Below are 27,081 nucleotides of genomic sequence, written 5' to 3'. Positions count from 1 at the left end.
ACTCAAGAGTAAATGCTAGAGCCATTTGTCTTCAGAGTTAGCTCAATCGGTTGGAGACCACGTCTCATAAAGCAGAAATCACTAGTTCAAATCCTCATTCCCCTTCTTGTGTGGACATGTCATAAAAAATGCTAGAGCCATTTTACTCTCACCTCCTTTACTCCATGTTAAAAAATAATAATAATAAAAATAAAAAATAAAAATTAGGACTAATAAGGCAATGCCATGTTACATTTTGAGGAACTGATTGTCACTGTCATGTTAGGGAACAAAGTAGGTGGAAGTAAAATGGGAGGAAGGCTAGCATTTTTCATTGCCAAATATAACTAAACCTCATAATATTCTATTCCGGGCAATGTCAATATGGGAAGTAAGTTTAGAAGCTTTCACTTAAGCGATTTTAGAAAGAGAAATGTTTATTTTTTATATTTTGCCCATTTCTTTTCATCTTTGTTCAATGGTGAACTTACAAAAGAAATAACAAATGATGCCTAGTGTCATCCGTTGGGATTAAGATATTTTAGAATTTATAAGATCTTCTACCATGTAAATTTCCTTCAATTCTAATTTCGATCTTAGCCCTCATGAAAATTTAAAGTAGTCAATTGAACTTAAGCTAGGAGATTATTTTCAAAATAAATGCTTATGATTTTTTACACAAGTATTTATTACTTTTAAAATAGGAAAAAATATATTTTACCTCATTTCCCCCCAAAAAGTATAGAGTAATGTTATATACTAATTTTTCATCCCAATTTCATTCGGATGGAAATGATTTTCCTTTACCAAAAGTATAGTAATACTATCGAGTGTATCCATCCACCTTTTTTAGAGGAAAAAACTTTCCATCTTGATGAAAACGGGATGAAAAGTTGATACAAAGCATTAATCCCAAGTATCACTATTTTGGTATTTTAACCTCTAAAGTTTTAAACCGTACAAAGTGACAATTTAGTCTATTCTTTAAGTTTTTCCATATGTTTGGATGGAAATTAAGTCATGTGAACCCGTGAATATTTATATATATACAAGTAATACAACACCCTTTTAAAAACCAAAACTTGAATAAAATATTTGTTCAACAATCGAGGAAGATGACAATGGAAGAAGGTAATGATAATCAGCAGCATCTGGTCTTTGCATACTACGTCAGTGGCCATGGATTCGTCCACGCCACTCGTGTCATCGAGGTTTGTTTCTTCTACTAGTACTGTCTTTTCTTTTCTTTCAATTTTTTTAGCCATTCTTTTTTGACTCATTATTGAGCCATAAATAATCTTCCAAGTGTGTGCATGTTAATTACCTATTCTATATTTGGCAATTTACCAAGTCCTATTACTTGTAACTGAGGACTGAGGTAATTAGATGGGGGTAATGACACTTCCAGTTCATCTGGTACTGGGATTTTGTAAGTTAAAAAAATGAAATTTTAAACAAAATTGTAGAAATTATATCATTTAAAAAAATGCAAAGTTAAATTGTAATGTTAAAGATCATTTTACCAAAAAGTGTGTTTTTAAAAAGTGCACGTTTTAAAATTACTATTTTTTTAAATCACATGTTTTAAAGCGGCAAATCTAAATAGATCCTTTAAACGACAACCCTTTGCGAATAGAAAAGTGGAACTAAACTGAACAAGATCTTCTCAATTTTAAATAAAAATAACGATGAGTTATTTCATGATTAAGATTAAATTTTACAAATCTAATAGCATATGTTGCGACATAGTGAATATGTTGTCACATTATTTAAAATGGTTAAATACTCCAGACCCCCATAGGGTTTACCAACTTTATTTTTTCTCCCTTGAAGTTTTATTTTTATCACAGGAGGTCCCTGTAGTTTTGATAATAGACCAAGTTAGTCCTCTGTCAGTTGACTTAACGGAATTCTACGTAGACAAATCACATGTTGACACGTAGCACCTAGACTGTTAAGTCAACTGACGGAGGACTAACTTGGTCTATTATCAAAACCACAGGGACCTCCTGTAATAAAAATAAAACTCCAAGAAAAAAAAAAATTGAAAAACCCCAGAAAGGTCTGGAGTATTTAACCCTATTTAAAAATTATACATGACATAACATTATGCATATTATTAAATATGAGAAAATAGAATTTTGACCATAAAATAATTCATTTTCATTTCTTTCCTGCTGCAGGTAGAAAACAAGTGTCACTTTGATAACAACAAATCTTCAACGTGTGCGTTAATGTGAATAGTTTTGCGATAGTTATCTTGGATTGAAGCATTGGCAAATTCGAAAATTATGATATTTTTTAATTTTATTTGTTTATTCATCTTTTCAGTATCATTCACTGTAATGAGCTCCGCCCAGTCCGTTCCACAACCAGACTTCCTACGATCTGCACTGCGAGCCGTCCACCACCACACAGCACCAACACAAAACTGGCGCTGCCACCAGTTGTCCACGGCTCGCCTCCCGATCTCTGCCGAAGTCCAAATTCCTCCCGATCTCTGCCGAAGTTGTCCACGGCTTGCCTCCCGAATTTCAACACCCAGCCGCAGCACCGGTCTCTGCCTCACCGTTCACAGCCCCGCTCCATCCGGTTCATACACATCCGTTCACGCCAGATTTTCAAGGGTTATTTTGTGGAGAACAAGTGTTGTGTTTGGTTACAGGTTTTGATTTAACTTTATTTTGGTGTGCAGATATTCCTATTCTAGTTTAGGAATATGATATCTTGGTTTAGCTATTAGACCTAGATTTGTTTGGTTACAGGATTTAGTTAATACTTATTCTAGTTTTCTGTAATCTACGACTAGGCTATTCCTTCAAATAAAAAAAAAAAAAGTAAGGAGAGGAGTAGGACTGGGCAAAAACCCGCCCAACCCGCAGATCCAACCCGGCCCGGCCCGTGCGGGTTTAGTGTTTATTTTCGCGAGATCGGGTTGGAAATATCCAACCTGTGCAGGGTGGGACGGGTTTCAGGTTTACTAATATTTTCTATGCGAGTACCCGCCCTGACCCACACTTAAGGTTCTAAAACACAAAAAAAAAAACCCTAGACTTAAGAGACCGTCAGACCCATTTGATTTCGCCGCCCACAACCCAAGGCCGAGAAGGAAAGGAGATCACGGAAGATGATCGCGAGATTGACGATGCTATTATGCCCATTCCACCGCCTGAACTAGGGCGGAAGGAATAGCACAGCCTCTCTCCTGATCGTGATAGCACCAGAAAGAGGGAATCACGAGAGATTGGGCCATTCTCGGCTTTTTATTTTCGACTTCCTCTGTTCCTCTCTCCCAGCAAGCAAGACGAGATCACCGAAAAAATGACACAACGGCCGAGCACATAGAGTCGAGAAAGCGAGAGAGGGAAAGAAATTCTGACCTCGATATGTGGGTACGTGATGGAGAACGTAGACATGGTAGTGGCCTGGCAGGAGGAAAAGAAGAAAATGAAGGAGAAACCGTTTCTCTTCGATCTAAATCAGCCTGCGCCGCTTTTCTGAGCCGGCGGAGACGAGGTTTCTGGTGAGTTCTTCACCCGGAGAAGATATTTCTCTTGTATTTTTGTTCATGTTTTGGCATCTTTTTCTTCTTTTTTAAGTTCCTCTTTTAGAATCGTAGTAAATCTGACCCGACCCACAAAACCCGCACCACAAATACCTGACCCGTGCGGATCTTGGTCATTGGGCTCGGGTGGCGGGTTGGAAAATCCCAAACCCGCCAGGTGCGGGGTAGGTGGGAAAAAACCCAATACCCACCCCGCCCTGACCCATGCCCAGCCCTAGAGAGGAGGAAACCGAGAAATATATATGAGTTGAAAAAAAAAATAAAAAAAATAAAAGAGGCCATAGTTGCCAATTTTTCTTTCTCTTAGCACATAGTTGGCTTTCCCTTCTTTAAAAGAGGCCATAGTTGCCTATCTCTTTTTTCTCTTAGCTCATAGTTGGTTCTTTCTTCTTTAAAAATGCCAAAAGTTGTCGAAATTCACGTTCAAGAGCAGCCGATGTTTCAAATCCGGCGCCATCAACTCCACTCAAGTACCTCAGCCGCCACCAACTCCAATGAGTTTCCAATCACCATATCGGCCTTCGTTGCTGACTAAAAAACAAACTCAAGTTTCACAAGTTTACACCTTGAGTTTGAGGGGAATATTAGAGCATATCATGGAGTTTAAGAATAATAGTCACAGTATAAGATTATTACTAACTTACAGTTGAAAAATATCACTGAGTCACACTTGAAGACTATCACTGAGTTACATGTGAATAGTTAAAGATTATCACCTAACTAACCTAGTTAGACTAGAAGTCTATTTATATTCAACATGATTCTCCTATTATATTGTAAATATTACTTCGAGAAGTAAGAGCTTAATTGTAACGACCTAGATTTTAAAACTCTTATTTAAATAATATTAAATAGATTAAAAATATAATCGATAAATTAGAACAATGATATGTGGATTAATGATATTAAATAACTATTTAGTGTTAAAGGTATATTACATTGATTTTTGACCTCTTATGTATATTACTTCAATTCTAAGAATTTAGCTTCACTAATATGTTTCTGGGCATAATCAAACCCAATCTAGTGAATAAATTATTTATATTGGTGTTTAGCGAAGTCATAAATTAATTTGAAGCTTTTCAGTTTTTTAGCCTAAAAAGCAGTGTCTTAATTTTCATACTGTCTAAATGGGATTAAAACTGCTAAAGAAAGATATCAAGGCTAGCCACCTTTGTTGAAAGCTTAAAGTCTTCTAGTAATGATGATTATAGTAAATATCATGATTATAATGATTTAATAAGGCAAGTGGCCAAGTGGGAATGCAAATAGTTAAAGCCTAAGTTGAATTGGAAACTTTGTATAGGCCAAAAATAGACTCAAACGAACTCGGATGAAGTCGAACCAAAAATATAAAATGTTTGTCTCGGAGTCCTCTATCTACTCTCAAAATTTCATGTCAATCGGAATATGTTTGGACATTGAAAAATGGATCGGAATACACTGCCCTCATTTTGGACGAAAATATCAATTGGTATAGAGCATGAAATATGGACTAGGTTCATTCTTTTGATTAAATACATCTCAACCCTTAGATCAAATGTGTAAAAATAAATCCTAACCATCCATTCTCTTATAAATAGAGCCTATAGCTAAATTCACTTTCACTTGAGTTTTTACAATCTTAGAACAAGTAAAATTGTTTGCTCCTCCTTTCATTTTATTTCTTAGTTCTACTCAAATACCATATAGCCTAGATCTTTCTTATAGTGTTCAAGCGTTTTTCCAAAACTAGCTACCTAGAGAAGATTTGGTGGAGTTTTACTTCTAAAGGATTATTGGGTAAGTGTTTCTTGTATAAATATCATGATTTATTGCTTTTATTACTTGTCCTCATTTAATTGTTTAAAGACCCAATAAGCGTATAATGTAAAATAAAGTAATGGAACAAGTGAATTAATAATAAAGAGTTAGTGGACAAAATCAATTAAGGACTTATAATATTATCTATATATTATTTACTTTACAGTATTTACATTCAGTCATTTCTTTTATGTCATTTAAATTTCTGTTCATATTTCTGGCGGTAAAGACCATTTGATGTCATCCCCGAAATATGCATTTAACATTTACATTCAGTCATTTCTTTTATGTCATTTAAATTTCTGTTCATATTTCTGGCGGTAAAGACCCTTTGATGTCATCCCCGAAATATGCATTTAACATTTACATTCAGTCATTTCTTTTATGTCATTTAAATTTCTGTTCATATTTCTGGCGGTAAAGACCCTTTGATGTCATCCCCGAAATATGCATTTAACATTTACATTCAGTCATTTCTTTTATGTCATTTAAATTTCTGTTCATATTTCTAGCGGTAAAGACCATTTGATGTCATCCCCGAAATATGCATTTAACATTTACATTCAGTCATTTCTTTTATGTCATTTAAATTTCTGTTCATATTTCTGGCGGTAAGGACCATTTGATCTCATCCCCGAAATATGCATTTAACATTTACATTCAGTCATTTAACTAGTTATATATGACTATTTTATATTAATATAATAAAATGAGTAAGTAAAGATGAAGTGACGGATAATAAATAAATATAAAAAGATGAGTGTCTTTAAACAATGATATTATTGGAGAATGAACTAAGTATTGTTTGTATGTATGTATTATATGCAGAAGTGGAGCAGAATACTACACTAAGGAGAGTAAGTATGGATATACTTACTGAGTACTAGCTTTGTTTTATTGTTATAGGAATTCTTATTTTGTCTTATTGATATAATTTTACAAAACAACTGCTGCATAATGTGTCTAATAAAATGGGCTGATAAGATAGCCACCTTAAGAACAAGCTGGGTGGATTGCCGCGAGGAACTGTCGGTATCTCAGTGGATGGGGGTATATAACCGTCCAACAGGCCTAATATATAACTAAGCTGGGGCGGTGTAGTTGCCAGCACCAAACAAGTAAACCTCTAAAGTGTGAGGGACATAACGGACGTAAGCGGGCTGAGAGCTCATGAGAAGAGGTCTGAAGAAAGATTATCATAAAACACAAACTAATCTGTCATTACGCTGCATTCACAACTCATTCATTATTATATATATTTTAGTCTTTAATCTTATTTGTTCAAATTAGTCTTTTTAGTCTTTATATCTAGGAAAATAGATTACTCACTTGTTTGCCTATGTAAATATGATAACGTCATCTTTACATAGATCTTGATGCAGGGATAGAAAGTGAGGACGATGGTCCTTTTACTGGTTTTGATGGTTGATAGACCATCTGCTGCAGGATTTATGCTTACTCTATGGAGCAAGTCTCATTTATGTTAATCGCTTTTATTATGTATGGTGATGTGTGTAAACTTAATAGATATTACTATGTTAATTTAGGTGCCGTCTGTGGCATATATTTGGTACACCTAGTGTATACATATGTTGTAATGAAAACCATGTTTCTATTTTATTTAATAATATATCACCTCGAGGTATTTCAGTCAGCTCAACTGTGTTGTGTAAGTTATTCCTAGGTCATAGAAAAAGAAAAAAATATACATACTCCGCTGTAAGATTGTATTTTCTAAAGTTGCAGCGTCACGACTTCGATATTTGCTAGTTCAAATATCGGGGCGTTACATTATGCAGCCTTAAGGCTTGATCTTGTGAATGTAGGTCATAGACCGAACCACGTGTCACTATCTTATTATTTATGCTTTATTATTTTCGCATTATAAAATCTTATACGCCTCCAGATGTTACAAAAACAAAAACTATGATTTCATGTATTATACAGTTGTAAAAGAAATTCAAATTTTTAAATTACAAATAATAGGTGTATTCTGCTACTTTCACAAGAAAAAGGGTGTACTCTCAATCTTATTAAAAAAAAAAAAAAAAAAAATCTCATATCTTAGTTTACGGTGTTAGTATCCTTTCATATAAGGAAAATGTAGGCAAAACAGAATTATTTAATCATAATCTTTATCAAGTTTTAATGTGTAGGCAATTTGCATTATGTTCAGTGGTATGGAATTGTCTGAGTGTGTTCTTGCAATTGTAATAATGAGGCATTTTCTTGGTGGCAGGTTGTGTTGGACTGTGGGGCTGTTCAAGCACTTTGGAAAAGCACCAAGCTTTGAAAAATTGCCCTGATGTGCAAGAAATACAAACCATTTTGCTGGACCACCTACGTGGTGTTGATAAGGACTTGTCCGTGTCCAAGGAAAAGAGGGCATGACTCTTTTTCATTACGTAGCTCAGACGGGAAACGTCAAGTTTTTGAGCAAATTCTGGTTAGATTGCCCCATGTCTATAAAAGATGTAACAATTAGAGGAGACACTGCTCTTCATATTGCGTTGAATAACAACCAACTAGAAGCTTTTTGGTTTCTTGTGTCATTGGTTCTTATTTCCACGTTTGAAAATGCCTCATCGTGGCAAGAGAAATTGTTGAACAGGAAGGATGAGAATGGCAACACTGTATTGCACATTGCATCATCAAAAAATCTACACAAGGCAAGTTTTCTCTCCACTCATAGTTTTTCTAATAATGGAAATTGAGTTGACATCTTGGGTGTCTATATTGTTGCTCAAACAAATGATACCAAGGATTCAATTTCATTTAAGTTGTTGGTAGCAGTAATTTTTTTTTCTTTAATTCGTAACACTACCTTAATTTTTGTGCTTTTTTTTTTTTTTTTGGAGGTTTTGAATGGTGTAGATTATTTTAAAGTGATTGGATCAACAATTATGCATTACTACATCATACACAGTTAACACAGACCGTGAGGTTCTTATTGGATGTTGGAGTTGATATAAACGTTATGAATTTACAAGGTTCAACAGCTTTGGACATCGTGCAAAGCCAAACGCAAAGTGCTTCTCGACTTACAGTTCGCTCTTGAAAATTTTACCTCAGCTATCTTGACCCTGGTTGGTTCCAGATATTTGCGCTTCGTCAAATAATGAATATGACAATTGAGATGCACAGTATGTTGTTGGTGGTTCTTGCGCTAATTATAACAAGCACCTATCAAGCGACGCTCAACCCTCCTGGAGGAGTTTGGCAAGATAACTCCAATAGCATTGTCTTCCCAAACATGCCAGGGAAAGTAGTCATGAATGAAACCTATTTTCTGCTACTCTATATTTTTAATTCTCTATGCTTTGATGCAACAGTTGTGGTAATAGTCATCCTCCTCCCTCCTGATCTAGGTAAGTATTTTTGCGTCGTACCAATGATGCTTCTCCTTGTATGCTATCACATTTCACTGGCAGTCGTAACTCCCAACAATTATTTGGCGAATTGCGTGGTGTTCTCAATCACCATTATGCTGGCTTCATTATCTTTGGTTAGTCCAACAGCTAAGCTTTGTCCTCCCTAGGTACGTTACATATCCAATGTCGAAAATTTTTGACTCGTTCAACCAACCATACGAGCACACGATAACGACTAACAAGTTCTTCCAAGTTGTCAACAAAAATGGTCGTTGACTAGATAACGAAGCCAGCATAATGGTGATCGAGAACACCACGACATTCGCCAAATAGTTGTTGGGAGTTACGATTGCCAATGAAATGTGATAGCATACAAGGAGAAGCATCATTGGTACGACGCAAAAATACTTACCCAGATCAGAAGGGAGGAGGATGACTATTACAACAACTGTTGCACCAAGGCACACAATTAAAAACATAGAGTAGCAAAAAATAGGTTTCATTCATGACTACTTTCTCTGGCTTGTTTGGGACGACAATGCTATTGGAGTTATCTTGCCAAACTCCTCCGAGAGGCCTGAGCGTCGCTTGATAGGTGCTTGTTATAAATAGCGCAAGAACCACCAACATACTGTGCATCACAATTGTCATATTCATTCTTTGACGAAGTGCAAATATTTGGAACCAACCAGGGTCAAGATAGCTGAGGTAAAATTTCCAAGAGCAAACTGTAAGTCGAGAAGCACTTTGCGTTTGGCTTTGCGTGATGTCCAAAGCTGTTGAACCTTGTAAATTCATAACGTTTATATCAACTCCAACATCCAATAAGAAACTCACGGTCTGTGTTCACTGTGTATGATGTAGTAATGCATAATTGTTGATCCAATCACTTTAAAATAGTTTACACCATTAAAAACCTCCAACAAAAAAAAAAAAAAAAGTACAAAAATTAAGGTAGTGTTACGAATTAAAGAAAAAAAAAATACCGCTACCAACAACTTAAATGAAATTGAATCCTTGGTATCATTTGTTCGAGCAACAATATAGACACCCAAGATGTCAACTCAATTTTCATTATTAGAAAAACCATGAGTGGAGAGAAAACTTTCCTTGTGTAGATTTTTTGACGATGCAATGTGCAATACAGTGTTGTCATTCTCATCATTCCAGTTCAGCAATTTCTCTTGCCACGATAAGGCTTTTTCAAACGTGGAAATAAGAACCAATGACACAAGAAACCAAAAAGCTTCTAGTTGGTTGTTATTCAACGCAATATGAAGAGCAGTGTCTCCTCTAATTGTTACATATTTTATAGACATGGGGCAATCTAACCAGAATTTGCTCAAAAACTTGACGTTTCCTGTCTGAGCTACGTAATGAAAAGGAGTCACGCCCTCTTTTCCTTGGACACGGACAACATTGCCAAGTCATCAAGATATTTTATCACATTTTCATGTTACCCTTTGCATGTAGGAGCACGAAAATATCATTTATCATTTCCCTGTCTCTATGCCAAAATCTATTCGTCTTTGGTTTGCATTGCTGTTGCTGTTTTTGCAATATATGCCAAAATCCATTTGTCTATACTACACATTGCAGACTACTATGGAAGTGAGCAAAGGATCAGAAGCACCAGTAATAACAGCACCCTCGTTTCTAACATCCAGCAGATAATCCAAAGCTTTCTCCGTAATAATCTCACCAGGGCTTAGAACTGGTATTCCTGGTGGAAATGGACATATAAGCTCCCCACAAACTTCCCCAAGGCACTCTGCTATATTCACCTTCTTTTTACTTGCAAAAAAGGCATCCCTGGGAATCATGCTCATTTTGATGTCTGCAAAGGGTGTAAAGCCACTGTTCTGCAATCTCCCTTTACCTCCATGGATTGGTGCATGAGTTCCTGTTAGATGTTTGATTCCTGATACAAGCCTATGAATATGATCTCTACTAGTTCCAAGGTTAATTGTGAAAGCAATGGATTGAGTCCCAACAAGTTCACCAATGATCCCATGATCTCTACATAATATCTCATCTGCTTCATAACCAGACAAACCAAGCTGCCAAAAACCAATAGTAAGTCGCAAAGGATCAATGGCAGGAAAGTTGGGAAAGCTTGCAAGGTCAAACACTGAAATGCTTGGTATTTCTTTGATCAAATGTTTTGCTTCGAAGGCCAATTGCATTGCTTTGTTGAATATGGTGTCTGGGTTTTCACTTAATTGAGCTCTAGCAGCATCTAATGATGCTAAAAGCAAATGACTAGGGCTAGTGCTTTGAAGAGTTTGGAGACATCTACCGATTCTTTCGCTGTCTACAATATTCCCCAACATGTGTAGCATCGATGACTGCGTAAGAGAGCATAGAACTTTATGAGTGGACTGTACAGCCAGATCAGCTCCTTGCTGGAGGGCTGAATTAGGCAGCTGGGGATGAAATCCTAGATGTGCCCCATGAGCCTCATCAACAATCAAAGGAATTCCGTGAGAATGACAGAGCTTGGAAATCTCGGCCAAGTTGCTGCATATACCGTGATAAGTAGGGGAAGTGATAAAAACCGCTGCTGCTTTTTGACCTTCCATCTCTAATTCCTTGATTGCTTGCTCTACCTGTAAAAACGGCCATCTTGATTCATTACATATAGTTTTGAGTAGAAAAAAAGGCTGTTCAACTGTTAAAATGAAAGAGACAAAGAAAAGGTCACCATGATAATCTTTTTTTGTCTCTTTAAATTAAACTTTTCAGAATTACATCATCGTGATCATTTTTTAACTATCTATCCAAAAGTTACATTGGAATGCCAATTTCTTATCAGCAATAAACTTCCTTTAAGGGTGAGAAGACAATACATGTTAACAATGGTTTGAACATGAACACAAGAATTCCAAACTTGCCTGCGATGAAGTTGCGCCACCAGCAATGTCCCAGTGAAAATCATACTGGGGAATGATGTACTTAGGTTGTGCACCTGATAATACCATGGCGGATATAGCTGATTTATGGGAATTACGAGGAAGAATTAGAAATTCTCCAGGGGAACAAGTTGCCATTATTGCTGCTTGGACTCCACAAGTGGTACCCCCAACAAGAAACCATGTCTCTGATGATCCAAAGAGTTTGGCTGCTTGTCTTTGTGCATCTGAAATTGGCCCCTCTGGAGAAAAGAGGTTGCCAAGCTCCGGAAGCCCAGCCAAATCATGAACAAATGGTCCTAAACCAATTAGCTGAGTTAATGAAGATGGAGCAGCGCGTCCTCTGTTATGCCCAGGGAAGTGAAAACCGGCAACGCTTTGTTCGGCAGAAGCTTTCAATGCACTAACCAAAGGCGGTGGGCTATGTTGCTGGGCTATTGGAGAATGGGAAATTAGAAGATCATCATTTGTGACGAACTTGTTGTGCACTACAAAAGTGCCATTGTCCTGCTTTTTCCCTGGCTTCAAGATGCTTCTTTCCTTCATGACATTATCAAGAAGTAAGAGATTTAGGCATTATGATACATAAACAGCAAGCAGTGAAGCAACTTTTAAACCCATTAGATTGCAATGTATTCTTTTATCCGTTCACTTTTAATGAAACTCCTCAAGTTTTGATAGTTTTTCAATGCTCAAATATAACAGCACCATCATTCCTGAACCTTTTGATCCTTCAAACAGAAGAATTGAATTGTAAGACAATTTTTTTTTTTTTCTCTTCATTTTTCTTCCCCCTTTTCCCTCTGCTATAACAATTAAGGAATTTATAGATTTTACAACATAAAATGATGCTGATTTTGCCTGAAGCCTACATCAACTGTACAATTTCTGTAAAAAGTAAAATATAACCCGGATGTGCATGATTTAGAAAGGAAAAAAAAAAAAATATATATATATATATATATATACTCTTGTAATCTCATAAGTTTTGTACCCCTAGCTTTTCTCTAAAACTTTTTCTTAGATATTGTTTTCAAAAGTATCCCATTATAATGCTAGACAGATATTACATGTTAATTTAGACCTTCAATTAGATATACACAAATATTTGATGGTGACAATTTTGGATGGATAAATGAGATATAAAATATTGGGGAAAAATCACTTTATCCCCCATGAAGTTTAAAAAGTTTTTCAATTTGAACCCCAAAATTTAAAAATTGACAATGTACCTTCTTAATGTTTCAAAAAATTTCAATTTAAACCTTCTATTACTAATTTCCGTTAAATTTGATGGAAATTAAAGAAAAAAAAAAGTCTGAGAGTAATTACATAATTTCATAGATTTTCGTCTAATTTGACAGAAATTAGTAACGGAAGGTTTAAATTGAAAATTTTTGAAACACTAGGGGGTTACATTGTCAATTTTTAAACTTTGAAGTTCAAATTGAGAAACCCTAAAACTTCAATGAGGTAAAATAGATTTTCCCCTAAAATATTTGATGTTCACCCATTGGGATATCAAACAAAACTAATGATCTAAAGCTATGCAGGGCCTCTTTTCTTGTACCATGCAAATTGAATGACCCATTTTCATTTTACATGTGCTGAAGGTACAAATCCGTCATCTTGAATGTAACATCAAAAAAAGTGGGAGCCATTATCATAAATTGTGATGTAAGATCATTAGATGGTTGCCATCAGAACATTAAAATCAAAAAATAGAAGGACGTGGACATTAAAAGGACCTTAAACAATAAGCAGAAAGTTTAATTAGAATTACCTTTCTTTTATCATTACTTGTATAGGGAAAAGGAAAAAGGAAAAAGGGTATTAAAAAGTAAACCTTTCTTTCAACCGTTTTGTTAGCAACCAAACATGCCTTACTATGAAAGCAATTGTCTTGAAAGTTGAAAGGGAAAGCAACCAACCCACCTCAGAATGACAAAATCTTGATCTTCTAAAAGTTGCGAAACTCCAGTTATTGGAAAAACCCAAGTGAAAACTCTGCACCAAACAAGCAAAGAAAGAAAAATATGAACAAGAGACTCAATGTCATAATGCCATACTAGAGAGAGAGAATTACAAGGTCCAACGAGGTTGAGGAGCACGAAAGCATTATATTTTAACTAATCGTCAGTGACTCAGTATTGGAATTGAGCTCCAAACCAGAGAGAGAGAGAGAGAGATGGAAATTATCTGAGAACGTTTGGGCCCAATGGTGTATGAGAAACATGAAAGTAGAAGTATTTATTGCATGAATAATTGCAAACTGTTAAATGTAATATTGAGACGCTTAGGGGAAAAAAAATATATGAAACTTCAATCAAAACATAAAGAAATCACGACGAAACGTTATTTTTTATTCAAAAGCAGTTTTTCTTTTAAGTATTTATCCATTTAGAATCAACATAAGCCGTTCAATTCATACACAAGCACATTTTACATACTAAAACATTAATAAGTTCAAAGGAGAACCAAAGGGCCCCTGTGCATTTTTTATATCTCTAATTATGGCAAATGACATACCTGACATGGGATAAGATTTCCTTTATTGGATAAGATTTTCTTTTCATTTTAAGGCCCCATCTTTGATAATTTACTATATTATCTCACATCATATGAATTATATTTTTATTGTTCTCATTAATTCTCCACACTACTTTTATTTATTCTAACTATAACTTATCTTAACATATAATTATTTACTGCACTATGACTTATTATTACATTTTATTATTCTAATGTCATTAACATATTTTATTTTTTAATCAATTGTCATACTAACATTATTATTAGTTAATCTCTTTATCACTAAAACTTATATTACATAAATATACCATCATTAAATAATATTGTTATTATATTATTATTACACAAATATTATTATTATTAATCTCATTTATATTTTAATTATGATAAAGTCATTACTATTAGTATATCTATTATTCAAAATTATTCTATGCATAATTTATTTTATTTAATTAATTTAGAATGTTATGAGATTGCTAATAATAAACATAATTATTTTCTTATGCGTTGCAACTATTGAAAGTGGCTTCACCCTTAATGGCCAAATAAGGGCAGCCCAAAAAAAAAAAAAAAAAAAAAAACTGGACCAACCACACTTTATGATTAGTCTTCAACCACTCTCATTTTGATACAAATTTTAAGAACGAAGCCGACGCTTTAAAGAAAGAAACAGTGATAGACATGAACCTTTAGCCCAAAAATGAAAAAGGTGGGAAGCAACGTGCAGTATACTTCACAGTCAATGCACTGACACTCAACTCTCTTAATTTCTTCTACAAAAATGGTTATGTATAGTACACACCGATACAACAACCTTTTAAAAACTGAATAAAACATTTGTTCAACGATCGAGGAAGATGACAATGGAAGAAGGCAATGATGATCAGCAGCATCTGGTCTTTGCATACTACGTCAGTGGCCATGGATTCGGCCACGCCACTCGTGTAGTCGAGGCTTGTTTCTTCTATTATCTTTTCTTTTCTTTCAATTTTTAGCCATTCTTTTTTGAGCCGTAAATAATCTTCCAATCTATTCTATATTTGGCAATTTATCAAGTCCCACTACTTTTTCTGTTGAAAACAGTTTTTGACGTCGGCCCACCGGAACCGCTTGATTTTTCCTACATGCCAAATATGGGAAAATGGTTTTTAAAAAATCATTTTTTAAGAAAATGTTTCTAGCTGAAAATATTATTTTTTGACGTCGGGTCTCGACGGGATTCTAGGTAGGTCCTGAGCGAGTCTTGACGAAGTTTTGGGCAAATCCCAGTGGGTTCCAAATCAAGTCCATGACGAGTTTCGGACAAGTCCTGTGCGAGTCCTGACAAAGTCCCAGTCAAGTCTCGGCGAATCTTAATAGGGTCCGTCGATTTGAGAATGAAATACTCAAACTCGAAAAATAGTTTATTGTTTTCAAAAATAAAAACCATTTTTCAAAAACTAAAAAAGAATTTTCAGTCAAAAGAAAAATAATTTCCATAGACTATCAAACACCCTAAAATATGAAAAACATTTTTCAAAAACCATTTTATGATGAAACAAATGAAGCATTAAAAAAAATATATAAAATAAATTTCACAAATTTAATAGCATATGTTGCGACATGTAAATATGTTATCACATTATTTAAAAATTTTACATGACATAACATTATGCATACAATTTTGACCATAAAATAACTCATTTTCATTTCAATTTAAATTTGTGTTCTTTAAGAACGCAACCTCTTTCCTACTGCGGGTAGAAAACAAGTGTCACTTTGGTAACAAATCTTCAACGTGGGACCGGGGGTGAACCAAATTCTCCTTTGAAGTTCTTCCTGTTCAACCAAGTGCTTGTCTGTGTTAATGTGAATAGTTTTGTGAAATGTGATAAACAGGTTGTTCGGCATCTCATTCTAGCCGGGCATGATGTCCACGTGGTCTCAGGCGCTCCTGACTTTGTATTCACTTCTGAAATACAATCACCAAGGCTCTTCATCCGCAAGGTTAGTTATCTTGGATTGAAGCATTGGCAAATTCGAAAATTATGATCTTATATAATTTTATTTGTTTATTCCTCTTTTCAGTATCATTCACTGTAATGGGTCTCTTTCGTTTTGATCATACATCTATTGAATTGCGCCTCCAGATGTTACAAAAGCAAAAACTTTGATTTCATGTATTATACAGTTGTGAAAGAAATTCAAATTGTTTAATTACAAATAATAGGTGTATTCTGCTACTTTCACAAGAAAAAGGGTGTACACTCAATCTGATTTTTATTAAAAAATAAAAAAAATAATAAAATAATAAAATAATAAAAAAAACAAACAAACAAACAACCCTGATATCGTAGTTTAGGGTGTTAGCTTCCTTTCATACAAGGAAAGTGTAGGCAAAAAAAGAATTATTTAACCATAATCTTTATCAAGTCTTAATGTGCAGGCAATTTGCATTATGTTCAGTGGTATGAAATTTTCTGAATGTTGTTCTTGCAATTGTAATAATGAGGCATTTTCTGTGGTGGCAGGTTGTGTTGGACTGTGGGGCTGTTCAAGCAGATGCTTTGACGGTTGATCGTCTTGCCTCCTTGGAAAAGGTTGTGAATGTCATTATTTATGGAACACAATGATCATTCCCATGTAGATAGTTGGGACTAATAATGTTTCCATTGATATTGATTGTTTTATCTTTTGCTGGCACTGTTTCTAAACTTTTCTTGTGTGCTGATTGACTGGTTTCTTTTGGCTCATTTTGGGGAATCAAGTATTCTGAGATGGTGGTACTATGTCGGGCATCAATTTTAGCAACTGAAGTTGAGTGGCTGAACTCCATCAAGGCTGACTTAGTGGTAATTGATGCTTGAAATGTTTTCTTTATAGGAATTTTATTTATGAGGCTGGAGTTTTGCAGCATGAAATAAGGAATCAAAGCAATGCCTTTTTTTTGGGTTGTGGGAATGCGACTGTTTTCTAAATAATATGTTCTCTTCTTTCCACCAATATAAATGTCCTTCATTAATGCTAAAAATCTTTTCTAATAGCAGGTCTCCGATGTTGTTCCTATTGCATGCCGAGCAGCTGCAGATGCTGGAATTCGTTCTGTATGTGTCACTAACTTCAGGTGATTTGTTTGCGCTGACGTTATTATGATTGTAACTTTTAATAAGCAACTATAAATTCTTCTATGCATGTGATCTTTGTTACAAAGACCAAGTTTAAATCTTACACTGGATGAAGCTTGTAATCTTCAAATTTAGCTTTGAAGCTGTTATTGAGTCTGTTTTTTTTTTTTTTTTTTGTATTACTTCTGACCAATGTTTTGAATATGGGTGATATATTGCGGTATGTTGACAAAGTTATGATGAACATTAAAGTTATTTTGAATATATCTATGTGATACATCACCAAAAATTTATGGTTGTTTTTGGTACTTGCATTGAAAGTTTAACAACAATTATATATTTGTTCTTGTGTGAAAATATCTTTACTTTCCCAGCATTATCACCAAGATTGTTTGGTCAAATCATTTGTTTTAATGTCTTTAAGACAAGTTTTTACAACAGGTCATAATTCATTTTTTATATGTTTGGTCTAAAGGGTTTTTGTGGGCATTTTGAGATTTCTTATGAGAATCAGATGCAAGGTGTTGATCGTGTGATACTTTTTCTAGGGAGGCAACAATGAAAATTGACTGATGTGCATGTATGTTTCAAGCATAAAACAGTCAAAAGACTTGTCAAAAAAAGTAATATGCAAATTGTTGTGCTTAGGATTTTTACCTTTTCAAATGAAGGTGAGATTTTACAAAACCCTGATACTATTTGTCAAAGACTATAGGGTGATGTCGGAATCAGCTGTATTAAAGGAAATGAGGAAGAACCAAGTGACTGATTTTAGTAGCGGTTACTATTTCAATTACTTCATCTTCGACTGATGGTGCTTGACTTGTTACTAACAATTTGATTCAGGGTTTCTTGTTTGACCAATGTCCCAAATGATAATAGATTCTTACCTCCACAACTTTTCAGCCTTTATGTCTAAATTGTTCATAATCACATTTAACTCCTTTTATGTAAACATGCAACATTAATTTCAGAAAGAAAAAGTGTCGAACAAAAGAGCCAGATCTTTATTTTACAAAACTTGACAAACATAAATAATTTGAAACCTGTTTTTGTTACTCACGACTAACCTGGTTATGTCCACCACAACCACCACCCCCCCCCGGGGCAGCCTCCTCCCTTGTATTGCTTAGAAAAAAGTATGAATTCAACACCTGCATTATTACTTTAAAACCTCATTTTCCATTTTCTTTTTTCCTTCTTTTTGTGAAACCTGGGCAGTTGGGATTTTATCTATACAGAATATGTGATGGCTGCCGGATATCACCATAGTTCAATCCTTTGGCAGGTAACCTTCAATCTGTTCACATCTTAAATCAATATGCATACAAGTTGTTCAAAGCTCACAGATATTATACATTGATTGGTATTTAGAAATTTTATTATGGGACTCTTCTAGATCAATCATAAGATCTTTTCATTGTCGATATTTTGTTCTTCTGCATCCCACCTTTACCTTTTTATTATGTTATATATTTTGCTACAAAAACTTTCAAGTTTGACTCAAAGGAAAACTAGACACCCATTTTAGTACACTAACTAGTAAGAGGAGAGGGACTGAGTATTTACGTTGAGCTGAACTAAGAGCTCTCTATTAAGCTCACCTACTTTATGTCTATCTTTACCGTGCTATGTCTCTTGGTACGTATTATTAGTGCAGGGACTTCCTTTTGGGTGAGTTCGGGGATGAGTTTAAGTACCACTTAGTTATTGGCAGGTCATATGATCCCCTATCCTATGTAGAATTTTAGAGTTGTTTTCTTTACCAAAATAATATTGTTCTTAATGTTGGACTGGTGGTGTCTTAGGTTTTAGGAGCCACTTTTTTAATTTTGAGGTTTCTCCTTCAGACTTCCCCATGTACTGGATTTGCCACTTTGCACATCTTAATGAATATTTACATATTAAACCTTTTGCAATACTATGAGCTTTTATTTGTGTTTAAAGCTTTTTCAGAATTCTTTGAAGATTTTTTTGTTGTCCCTGCATTTTATTCAAAGCTCACTAGATTTTTATTTTTCCAATATGGACATTGAGGTCATTTTTCCCTTGGCTTCGATTAGCTTTAGGGAATCCACATATATACCCACGAGAATATCAAATCCTTGGCTCCATTAGAAATGGCCTTGTTCATGATCCTTGTGCCCTTTTAGCCTTAATAATTTTAAGTATATTCACCAAACAGAAAGAGGTAATGATTAGACTTTATATTAGTTTGGAAGTCTTAGGGAGATTTACATTCACGTAAGATTAAATTAAAATGATAGTGTGTAATGCGTAATTGACTCGTACATGTGAATCAACTTCGAGATTGGTACACTTCTAAGAAGATTCATGGTACAGTCATATTGGAAATTTATTTTATCTTTTCCTATATGTTCATTCTCTGAAACTAGTTGATTTCTAGAGTGAAATAACTTTGTCTTATGTGGAAATTTTTTTATCATGTCATCACCTCCAATTTCATTCACCATATGTGCCTATGGCCTGACTATTTTATTGTATGTGCATACACATTCATACATGCATACATATATAAGTAACATATTTACTGACATTACACTCATATTCTTTTTTTAATTTAATCTTGCATAGGAAATAACTGATGTTGTAGTGCCAAATCTAAATGATCTGATAAAAAGTTATGCAGATTGCTGAAGATTATGCGCATAGTGAGTTTCTAATCCGTCTACCGGGGTATAGCCCAAGTATGTTCGTTCAAGCACATTTCTGGAAGCTTTCTTTGAAGTTTGCTTTTAAGTACTTTTTTTTCCTTTTGCATGCCAACCCACTTGTAGGGTAATGCTCTTCAGACTGTATTTTTGTCTTTGTGTTTGTCTGCAGCTGTTTGCATATCTGCCTCTGCTCTTTTGGCCAGTGAATAAGTTGTAGAATGTTTATTCTAATTGGTATTAAAACGTTCCTTTTCATTTTTCAGTGCCAGCATTTCGTAATGTTATTGATGTACCCCTTGTCGTAAGGAGATTGCACAAGTCCAGAGAAGAGGTGTGCTTTACAACACAAAATATGTGAATGAGTTAATATATTATGGATCCTATGAAACATTTCCTTGTAGTGCAGGTGAGGAAAACTCTTGGAGTTGAGGATGATGTGAAGATAGTAATTTTTAATTTTGGTGGGCAGGTGAGGTTTAACTTAGGCTGCTATGATAATTTTTAATTTTCCTCCAATTTTTACTTCAAAATAATTCCTTCTATACCAAATTTTTTTTTTTTAATCTGTTAACTTCTTAGAATGTCCAAGTTTTGTTGCAAAGTCCCTTGACTTGAAAAGGTTGGGAGGATTACCTGGTTCCTTTCTTCCAGGTTTTCACATTTATTTTTCTGGATTAAAATTCAGGTGCTTATTTGGTATTTTTCTCAAAATATTTTTCCTCTTTTTTTCCTTTGTCTTGATCTTTATTTTTCCTTTGTATGAAGCTTTAGCCTTAAAATAAAATTATAATGCAGTAGCATAAATCCCTCCAAATTATTAGAAGAAAATATCGTAGTGTGTTGATAAGTCATTTTTAACACAGAAGAGTGAATATCTCAGATTTAATAGGTTGTTTCAATGCAAAGAAGGGGGAGAGAGACAGAGAGAGAATTATTCTTAAAGCCTTAATATCTTACAACATTCTCAAGTCAATCTTTATATTATCACAAACAAACTGTTCTCTATCCTTCTTTGGAAAAGAATAAATAATTCTTGTATTAAGTTTCTAGATGATTTTTCTTTTTTGTTTTGTCAAGTTATGAATTCAGCGTGTGGGAACTTCATAGTATCACCTTCAACCCCATTCTTAGAGGGGAGGCAGGGCATTTATCTCCTTACCTTGATTATAATTCTTGATTTAGTCTTCCGTTTGTGTGTTATTAAGTCTCTGCCCCAAGTTATTAAAAGAAAAAATATTAATATATTGGCAAGTCAATATCAAATTTAACACTGAAGAGGAAATAGATATTAGATTCAACAGATTGCTCCAATACAGAGAGAGCGCCTTAAACCTTAATACGTCACAACATTCTCAAGTCAATGTTTAATCATAACCAGCAAATTCTTCTCTATTCTTATTTGGAAAAGAATAAATCATTCTTGTGTTAACTTTCTTGATGATTTGTCTCTCTCCTTTTTTCTTTTTTTTTTGTTAAGTTATACATGCACAAGTGTGTCGTAAGTTCAATACATCACCTTCCGCCCCATTCTTCTGGGGAGAAAGTGTCGTTTATTTTTTTACCTTGATTCTTTTGGTCTTATCATATGAGTCTTGATTTACACTCCGTTTGTGTGTTGGTAAGTCATCGTACCAAATTTTTATAGGATAATATCTTTGTGTTGGTAAATCAGTTCCATATTTAACACAAAAGAGTAAATGTATATTAGATTCAATAGAATGTTCCAATACAAAGAAGGGAGAGAGAGAGACAAAGAGAGTAACAACCCAAGGAAAGTGCTAACCATATCTGCACTATCACTCCAAAATAACTTGTCAAGTTGCAATTAGAACTCCCTAGAATCACTTATAAAGCACAACCTTGTCTGACAAGAAACCAATGTGAGACTTAGCACCTTGCCACTCAAATCAAAACTTCCCCCACTCAAATCCCTAACATCCTTATTAGGGTCCATATTATGTAGTGCCTCAACGCCATATGGTATTGCTAGGTTGCTCTGATACCATTTGTAATGACTTAGGAAAAGCGCTAACCACATTTGCATTGTCACTTCAAAAAGACTAGTCAAGATGAAATTAAAGCTTCCTAGAATCACTTATTAGCTCAATGTCACCTAGTAAGGAACTAATGTGGGGCTTAGCACCTGTGAGCTCATTTATAACCCATTCCATGTAGGCAATCCATATCCCCAATGTGGAACCAACTTTCTGGAGTTTTAGAGAGAGATGTTGAGAAGCAATTCACAGGTCTTAAATACTTTACATTTACAGAAAACTTGAATCTTCTAGTACAAATTTTATGTTCAACTTTATTCCTATACCAGATGCTCTGTATGCCATCTAACTAAAAGGATTTCTCCTCTAACAGACCCTCTTTTTATTGTATACTGTTGCTCAATTGTTTCACAGAAACAATATTTATCTCCTAGGATATTGTGATATGCTTATTATGCTTTATGCGTGAAGACAAGTTCTGACTGTTGATATGCTGTGCTTCATCACTTCCAGCCAGCTGGTTGGAAGTTAAAGGAGGAGTACTTACCTGCTGGTTGGTTGTGCCTGGTAAGTTATGTTGGGCATATGCTCTTTACATTAATCATTTGTTGTATCTTTATTTCATTTTGATATGCTGTTCTGTTATTTATGTTTTGATTTAGGTTTGCGGCGCTTCTGAAAATCAGGAGATTCCCCCTAGGTTTATAAAGCTTGCAAAAGATGTTTACACCCCTGACCTAATAGCAGCTTCTGATTGCATGCTCGGTATAATAACAGACATTTTTTTTAGAGCCCTTGCTTGATAAAATAACTAAGAATTTGTCTATAGCTGTTTTTGGAAAACTGGATTTTGGTACATGGATTGTGTATACTGTTCCAGGAAAGATTGGATACGGCACAGTTAGTGAAGCCCTGGCATACAAGTTGCCATTGATCTTCATACGTCGAGATCATTTCAGTGAAGAACCATTTTTGAGAAAGATGCTCGAGGTATAATTGGATGCTTTTAATGTTTGTTATTCATTTTCTTTTCACCTTATATACGCAATAAAAGAAGTCTAGCAGTTTATCTCTGCAACTGCCTTTTAAGTCATTGATCTCATAGCTATAAGCACGGTGGTCTGCATTCACTATTAAGCCTATGCCCGTCCATTCCTTCAAGCTTGATAGTAGTCCGTTGAAATGTTAAAGCTTCTCAGTATTTCATATCTTTTGGGTAAACAGTTCTACCAAGGTGGTGTGGAGATGATTAGAAGGGATTTGCTCAGTGGAAATTGGACAACCTATCTTGAACGTGCTGTTAGCTTGACACCATGCTACGAGGGAGGTACCAATGGAGGCGAGGTACAAATTTTACTAATTTTTATTTTGTAGCTTTTATTTTGTAAGATAGGGTGTCCCCCTCCCTGAAACCACTGATTCTTGCTGTGAGCGGGATCCAATCCTAGTTTTTTGGTACAATGCTGAGAAATTTTCAACTTGGTGACCTCAAACTAAAACCTTTGAGGATTTAGGTTAGCATGGCTAAAAACCAGTTTAGGAAGAAGCTTCTGAAGTGGCATCCAAAATGCTCTTCCTGGTTAGAAGATACAAGAAATCTATCTATTTTGGACAAAGATGTCAAATTGATTATTAGACCAAAACAAAATATATGGTTTAAGGATGAGGACTTTGTGGATGGAGTGTTGGAGTTGTAAAACAATTATTAGACTTAGGGTGCTCCTAGTTTTGTCCCTTACAAGAAGCCAAAGGCCTTGAAACTGAATTTGAAAAAAATTGAAAAGAGAGGCTGGATTTGGGGTTTACAAATAGTATGTTAGAGGAGCTCAAGGTGCTTGATATTGGGAAAGGTGGGGGCATCCTTTCAAATGAAGGATGGATTATAGAGGAAGTGCTTATGTCTGAAATAGAGAGGATTATGGTCTTCTTGCGCTTGTCAATGGCTGTTGGTCACTTTTCTTCTCTGGCAATCTTTGCTATTAATAAATTTTATCTGTTACCATGTTGCAGCTGGCTGCTCACATACTGCGAGATACAGCCAATGGAAAGAATTATGTGTCAGATAAGGTAAATTGACTGCTGATTCTTCTTTTTGTACTTGTTGGCTCATTAGTGTGGCTGTTTTCCATCAAATCCCTCTTTCTTCCCCCTCTGTTTGTGTGACATTTCTATCCATCCATTCTTGGATGGTGAGTACAGATTTGCATGATAGTGTTGAAAAAGTTTTCTAAACATTCTTCCGACCTATTGAATCTATTTGCCTCATTCTGTACTTTAAAAAGCTAATTTTGAACAAAAATTTGCTTGGGAACTTTTCAATACTAGCTCCCCTTATGGCCTTGCTGCAATGACTTGAATTCTGTGATTTAGTTTTTAGTAGATCTTATCCAATCATGTGTCAGTGACCACTAGAATGTAGGTTACATAACGATAGTTTTCTGACCAAGAGATGCAAAATCTACTAATTCCCCTGTTGGAATATATTGTCCCTCCATAATCGTTATGGATAACATGTAATCCAAGGGCAGAATTCCAATTAATAGTTATTGAGTAATATAATAGTACCAAAGAATTACACCTTGTGTTATTTAAACTTAGTCTTCTATGTATATCATGATATGAAAAGTTAACTTTTCATATTGTTCTAACAGCATATATCTATTCACATTGTTTAGAGTCTAATAACTATATTTCTATATGAAAAAAAGGGAAAATTACACTTTATCCACCCATGGATTGGATCAAGTTTTAATTATTTGCTAACTTGTGATTTTAGAAATTGCAATTTGCCCACCTAAGGTCTACTTATATTTACATTTGGTTCACGGGTTTAACATATTCGATTCTAATGAGAATGCACATGTATATTTTGAAATTTTTTCGATGCACGTGATTCATACATGAAAATTTCAAATATCTAGAGTTGAAAAAAAATATATTAAAGAATGTGACCTCTTGTGTGTAGAATTCAACTTTTTGCCAGATATTGGTAACTCCAACTACCCAAACTGCAAATAGGTAAAGTGTAATTAACCATATGAAAAACTACCTAGCATATCAGTACATGAATGTTCCAGTCATCTGCTGTTAATCTCCCTATGCTTTTTGTTAGTAGCATTTTTAAGCCATTCATAGGAAACATGCCATACATATGTAGCTCATATGGAATTTCTTATTGTCGACCGAATTTCATATATGTAAACGGGTATTGATTCCCTTCTGTAGCATTCTGGAGCAAGGAGATTGCAGGATGCAAGAGTACTTGGATATCAACCACAGAGGGTTCCTCAAAATGATATTCTTGTTCCAGATTGGTATACTCCTGCATACAATGAACTTGGTCTTCATAACTAATTTGGAGGGTTCTTCACCAGGTGCTGAAAAGTGTGGATATCTTAAAATTTCAGCTTCATTCCATAGTTTAGTATCTTTAGTTTATACATTTTTAGTGTTTTTTTTTGGGTGAAAAAGCAGTGATTCATTTGAGAAAGAAAAACTGTCATTGTATTACAGTGTCAATATATATAAATCCCCTTTGAAACTGGCAATCAGAATCTTTAATGCTCTGAGCCAATGCTTACTCTGTTAAATCATTTGTTCTTTCAAAATTTGCACTAAACTTGGAACTATTTTTGTTGATCTTTCAGGTACAATCATCTAAATGTATTTCTATCAATTTCTTCTGTGTAGAAGTCTGCAATATGCCCAACAAACTGGGTCTATCAGGGGGATTAAGGAAGAAAAATACATAGTTGCTGAGAGCCATTGCTAGTGAACCCCTTAGAGTAGATGATATTGGATTATTTTTCAGTCATACAACTGAAGTATGAAATTATTTAGCCATGGAGTTGTCAGGAATGTGAATAAGCATAGTAATTGCAGACTTTATCAAAAATGCTAGATATTATAATTCTATCCAACAAGGTTAACGCGACACTCTCAACTAACTCTTAGATTAATCATTGTTTTTATCAATCATTTAACTATGTTTTTAAAACTCACGTTTTCATTAACTGTATTTTGAAATCACTACTTTTTCAGACTGCACGTTTTAAAATCACTAAACTAAACAAATACTTGACAATGTTAGAAATGAAAAACTTTTCGACTGGACATATTTTTGCGACAAAATATAGATAAAAAGTATTATGATACGACATAAAAGTAAGACAATTTTTCTGTAGTAAAGATGCTCAAAGTATTGCCGACTTTTTATATAGTCTTAATTAAGTTGACATTGTACATGATTGATGGACATGCATGAAAAACACTGGTGGGGCCCGAATGTAGGGTTTCATGTTATTTGGAATTGGAAGCATATTGGAGAGACAATATTGTAGAAAGAAAGAGAATGAGGTGTGTTGCCAAACATGTCTCTTTCACGAATAATGTCCAAAAACGAAATTGTGAAGGATGCCCCAAGAGGCTGTCTAGATCAATAGCAAATGCTGTGTTTATAAATACTGGATAAATCCAATGGGTTGGTTGGCTTCTCATCTCCATCTAATCACTAGAAAACATTTTGAGCTGGCAAATGCCAATGCATTTAATGCCATTTTTGGCTTTTGCAAATCCATTCACATCCATCTTATGCTATCATGAAATTTCATTTTGTGGCACATGAATTTTTTTTTTTTTTTTTAAGGATAGTGAGGATAATCCATTCATGCATAGCTAATCATAGTGTTATATCAAGCATTAGGTCAATCAAGAGATTCGAACCTCGATAAATAATATGAAGAGCATGCGTACTTATCAGTTGAAATGATCTTAGGAGACAATATCTTTTTGGATTACGAGGAGAAACTTTGCACACAGAGCTAATTATGGGATTATACTATGTTAATGGACATGTAATTCCAAGCACTTAAATTGTCCATAGCCCAAACAATTAAGAGATTAACACCTCGGTCAACAAAATAAAAAAATAATTGTTTGTTAATGCTTTTTAAAATATTTTTTGTTTGAAATGTGTCCTGATGTGATGTGATATAAAGATGAAAATAGTTTTAAGTATTTTTGTGTTTTTATTATTTGTTAATATTTATGTTTTTGAAAAGCGAAAATAAAATGGATAAATAAGAGTGCTATTAAACAAAAACCTATTCATTTTTTCCTAATTCTCAAAGATAGGAGTGTTATGGCA

General features: G+C 34.6%; 2 protein-coding genes and 2 long non-coding RNA genes across 5 annotated transcripts; 3 read left to right on the top strand and 1 right to left on the bottom strand.

The window, feature by feature from the left end:
• The first annotated feature begins 2,156 nt into the window (after window positions 1-2,156).
• Window positions 2,157-7,892, top strand: LOC132184539 (uncharacterized). Of its 2 annotated transcripts, XR_009440569.2 has the most exons (3): window positions 2,157-2,215; window positions 2,311-3,502; window positions 7,587-7,892. It is a non-coding gene; the product is annotated as an uncharacterized LOC132184539 (long non-coding RNA). The 2 variants fall into 2 exon arrangements; XR_009440568.2 differs by lacking the exon at window positions 2,157-2,215 and having other exon boundaries at window positions 2,230-3,502.
• Window positions 5,273-7,001, top strand: LOC148584351 (uncharacterized). The gene is made up of 2 exons (XR_015912848.1): window positions 5,273-5,326; window positions 6,718-7,001. It is a non-coding gene; the product is annotated as an uncharacterized LOC148584351 (long non-coding RNA).
• Window positions 7,893-9,951: 2,059 nt separating the features above from the next.
• Window positions 9,952-13,775, bottom strand: LOC132184538 (uncharacterized). Its single transcript, XM_059598209.2, has 4 exons — window positions 13,717-13,775; window positions 13,566-13,637; window positions 11,613-12,170; window positions 9,952-11,327 (listed from the first exon to the last, which is right to left on the bottom strand). Exons 1-4 carry the CDS (start codon window positions 13,747-13,749, stop codon window positions 10,305-10,307), a joined length of 1,686 nt encoding a protein of 561 aa, XP_059454192.2. The 5' UTR covers window positions 13,750-13,775; the 3' UTR covers window positions 9,952-10,304.
• A 2,158-nt stretch (window positions 13,776-15,933) lies between these two features.
• Window positions 15,934-25,818, top strand: LOC132184540 (L-arabinokinase; the record flags this gene model as incomplete). Its single annotated transcript, XM_059598210.2, has 16 exons — window positions 15,934-15,951; window positions 16,041-16,148; window positions 16,673-16,741; window positions 16,910-16,993; window positions 17,189-17,265; window positions 18,488-18,554; window positions 19,917-19,974; window positions 20,205-20,272; window positions 20,348-20,410; window positions 22,449-22,502; window positions 22,598-22,700; window positions 22,816-22,925; window positions 23,160-23,279; window positions 23,946-24,002; window positions 25,161-25,309; window positions 25,583-25,818. Coding segments are annotated over 15 exons (1,185 nt in total), but the record flags the coding sequence as incomplete, so codon positions are not given.
• Between the last annotated feature and the right edge of the window lie 1,263 nt (window positions 25,819-27,081).

Source organism: Corylus avellana, chromosome 7 (assembly GCF_965113065.1).
Source record: "Corylus avellana chromosome 7, dhCorAvel1.hap1.2, whole genome shotgun sequence".
NCBI lineage: Eukaryota > Viridiplantae > Streptophyta > Magnoliopsida > Fagales > Betulaceae > Corylus > Corylus avellana.
The sequence above is the reverse complement of the archived record's forward strand: the minus strand, read 5'-3'. Positions and strand labels throughout refer to the sequence as shown.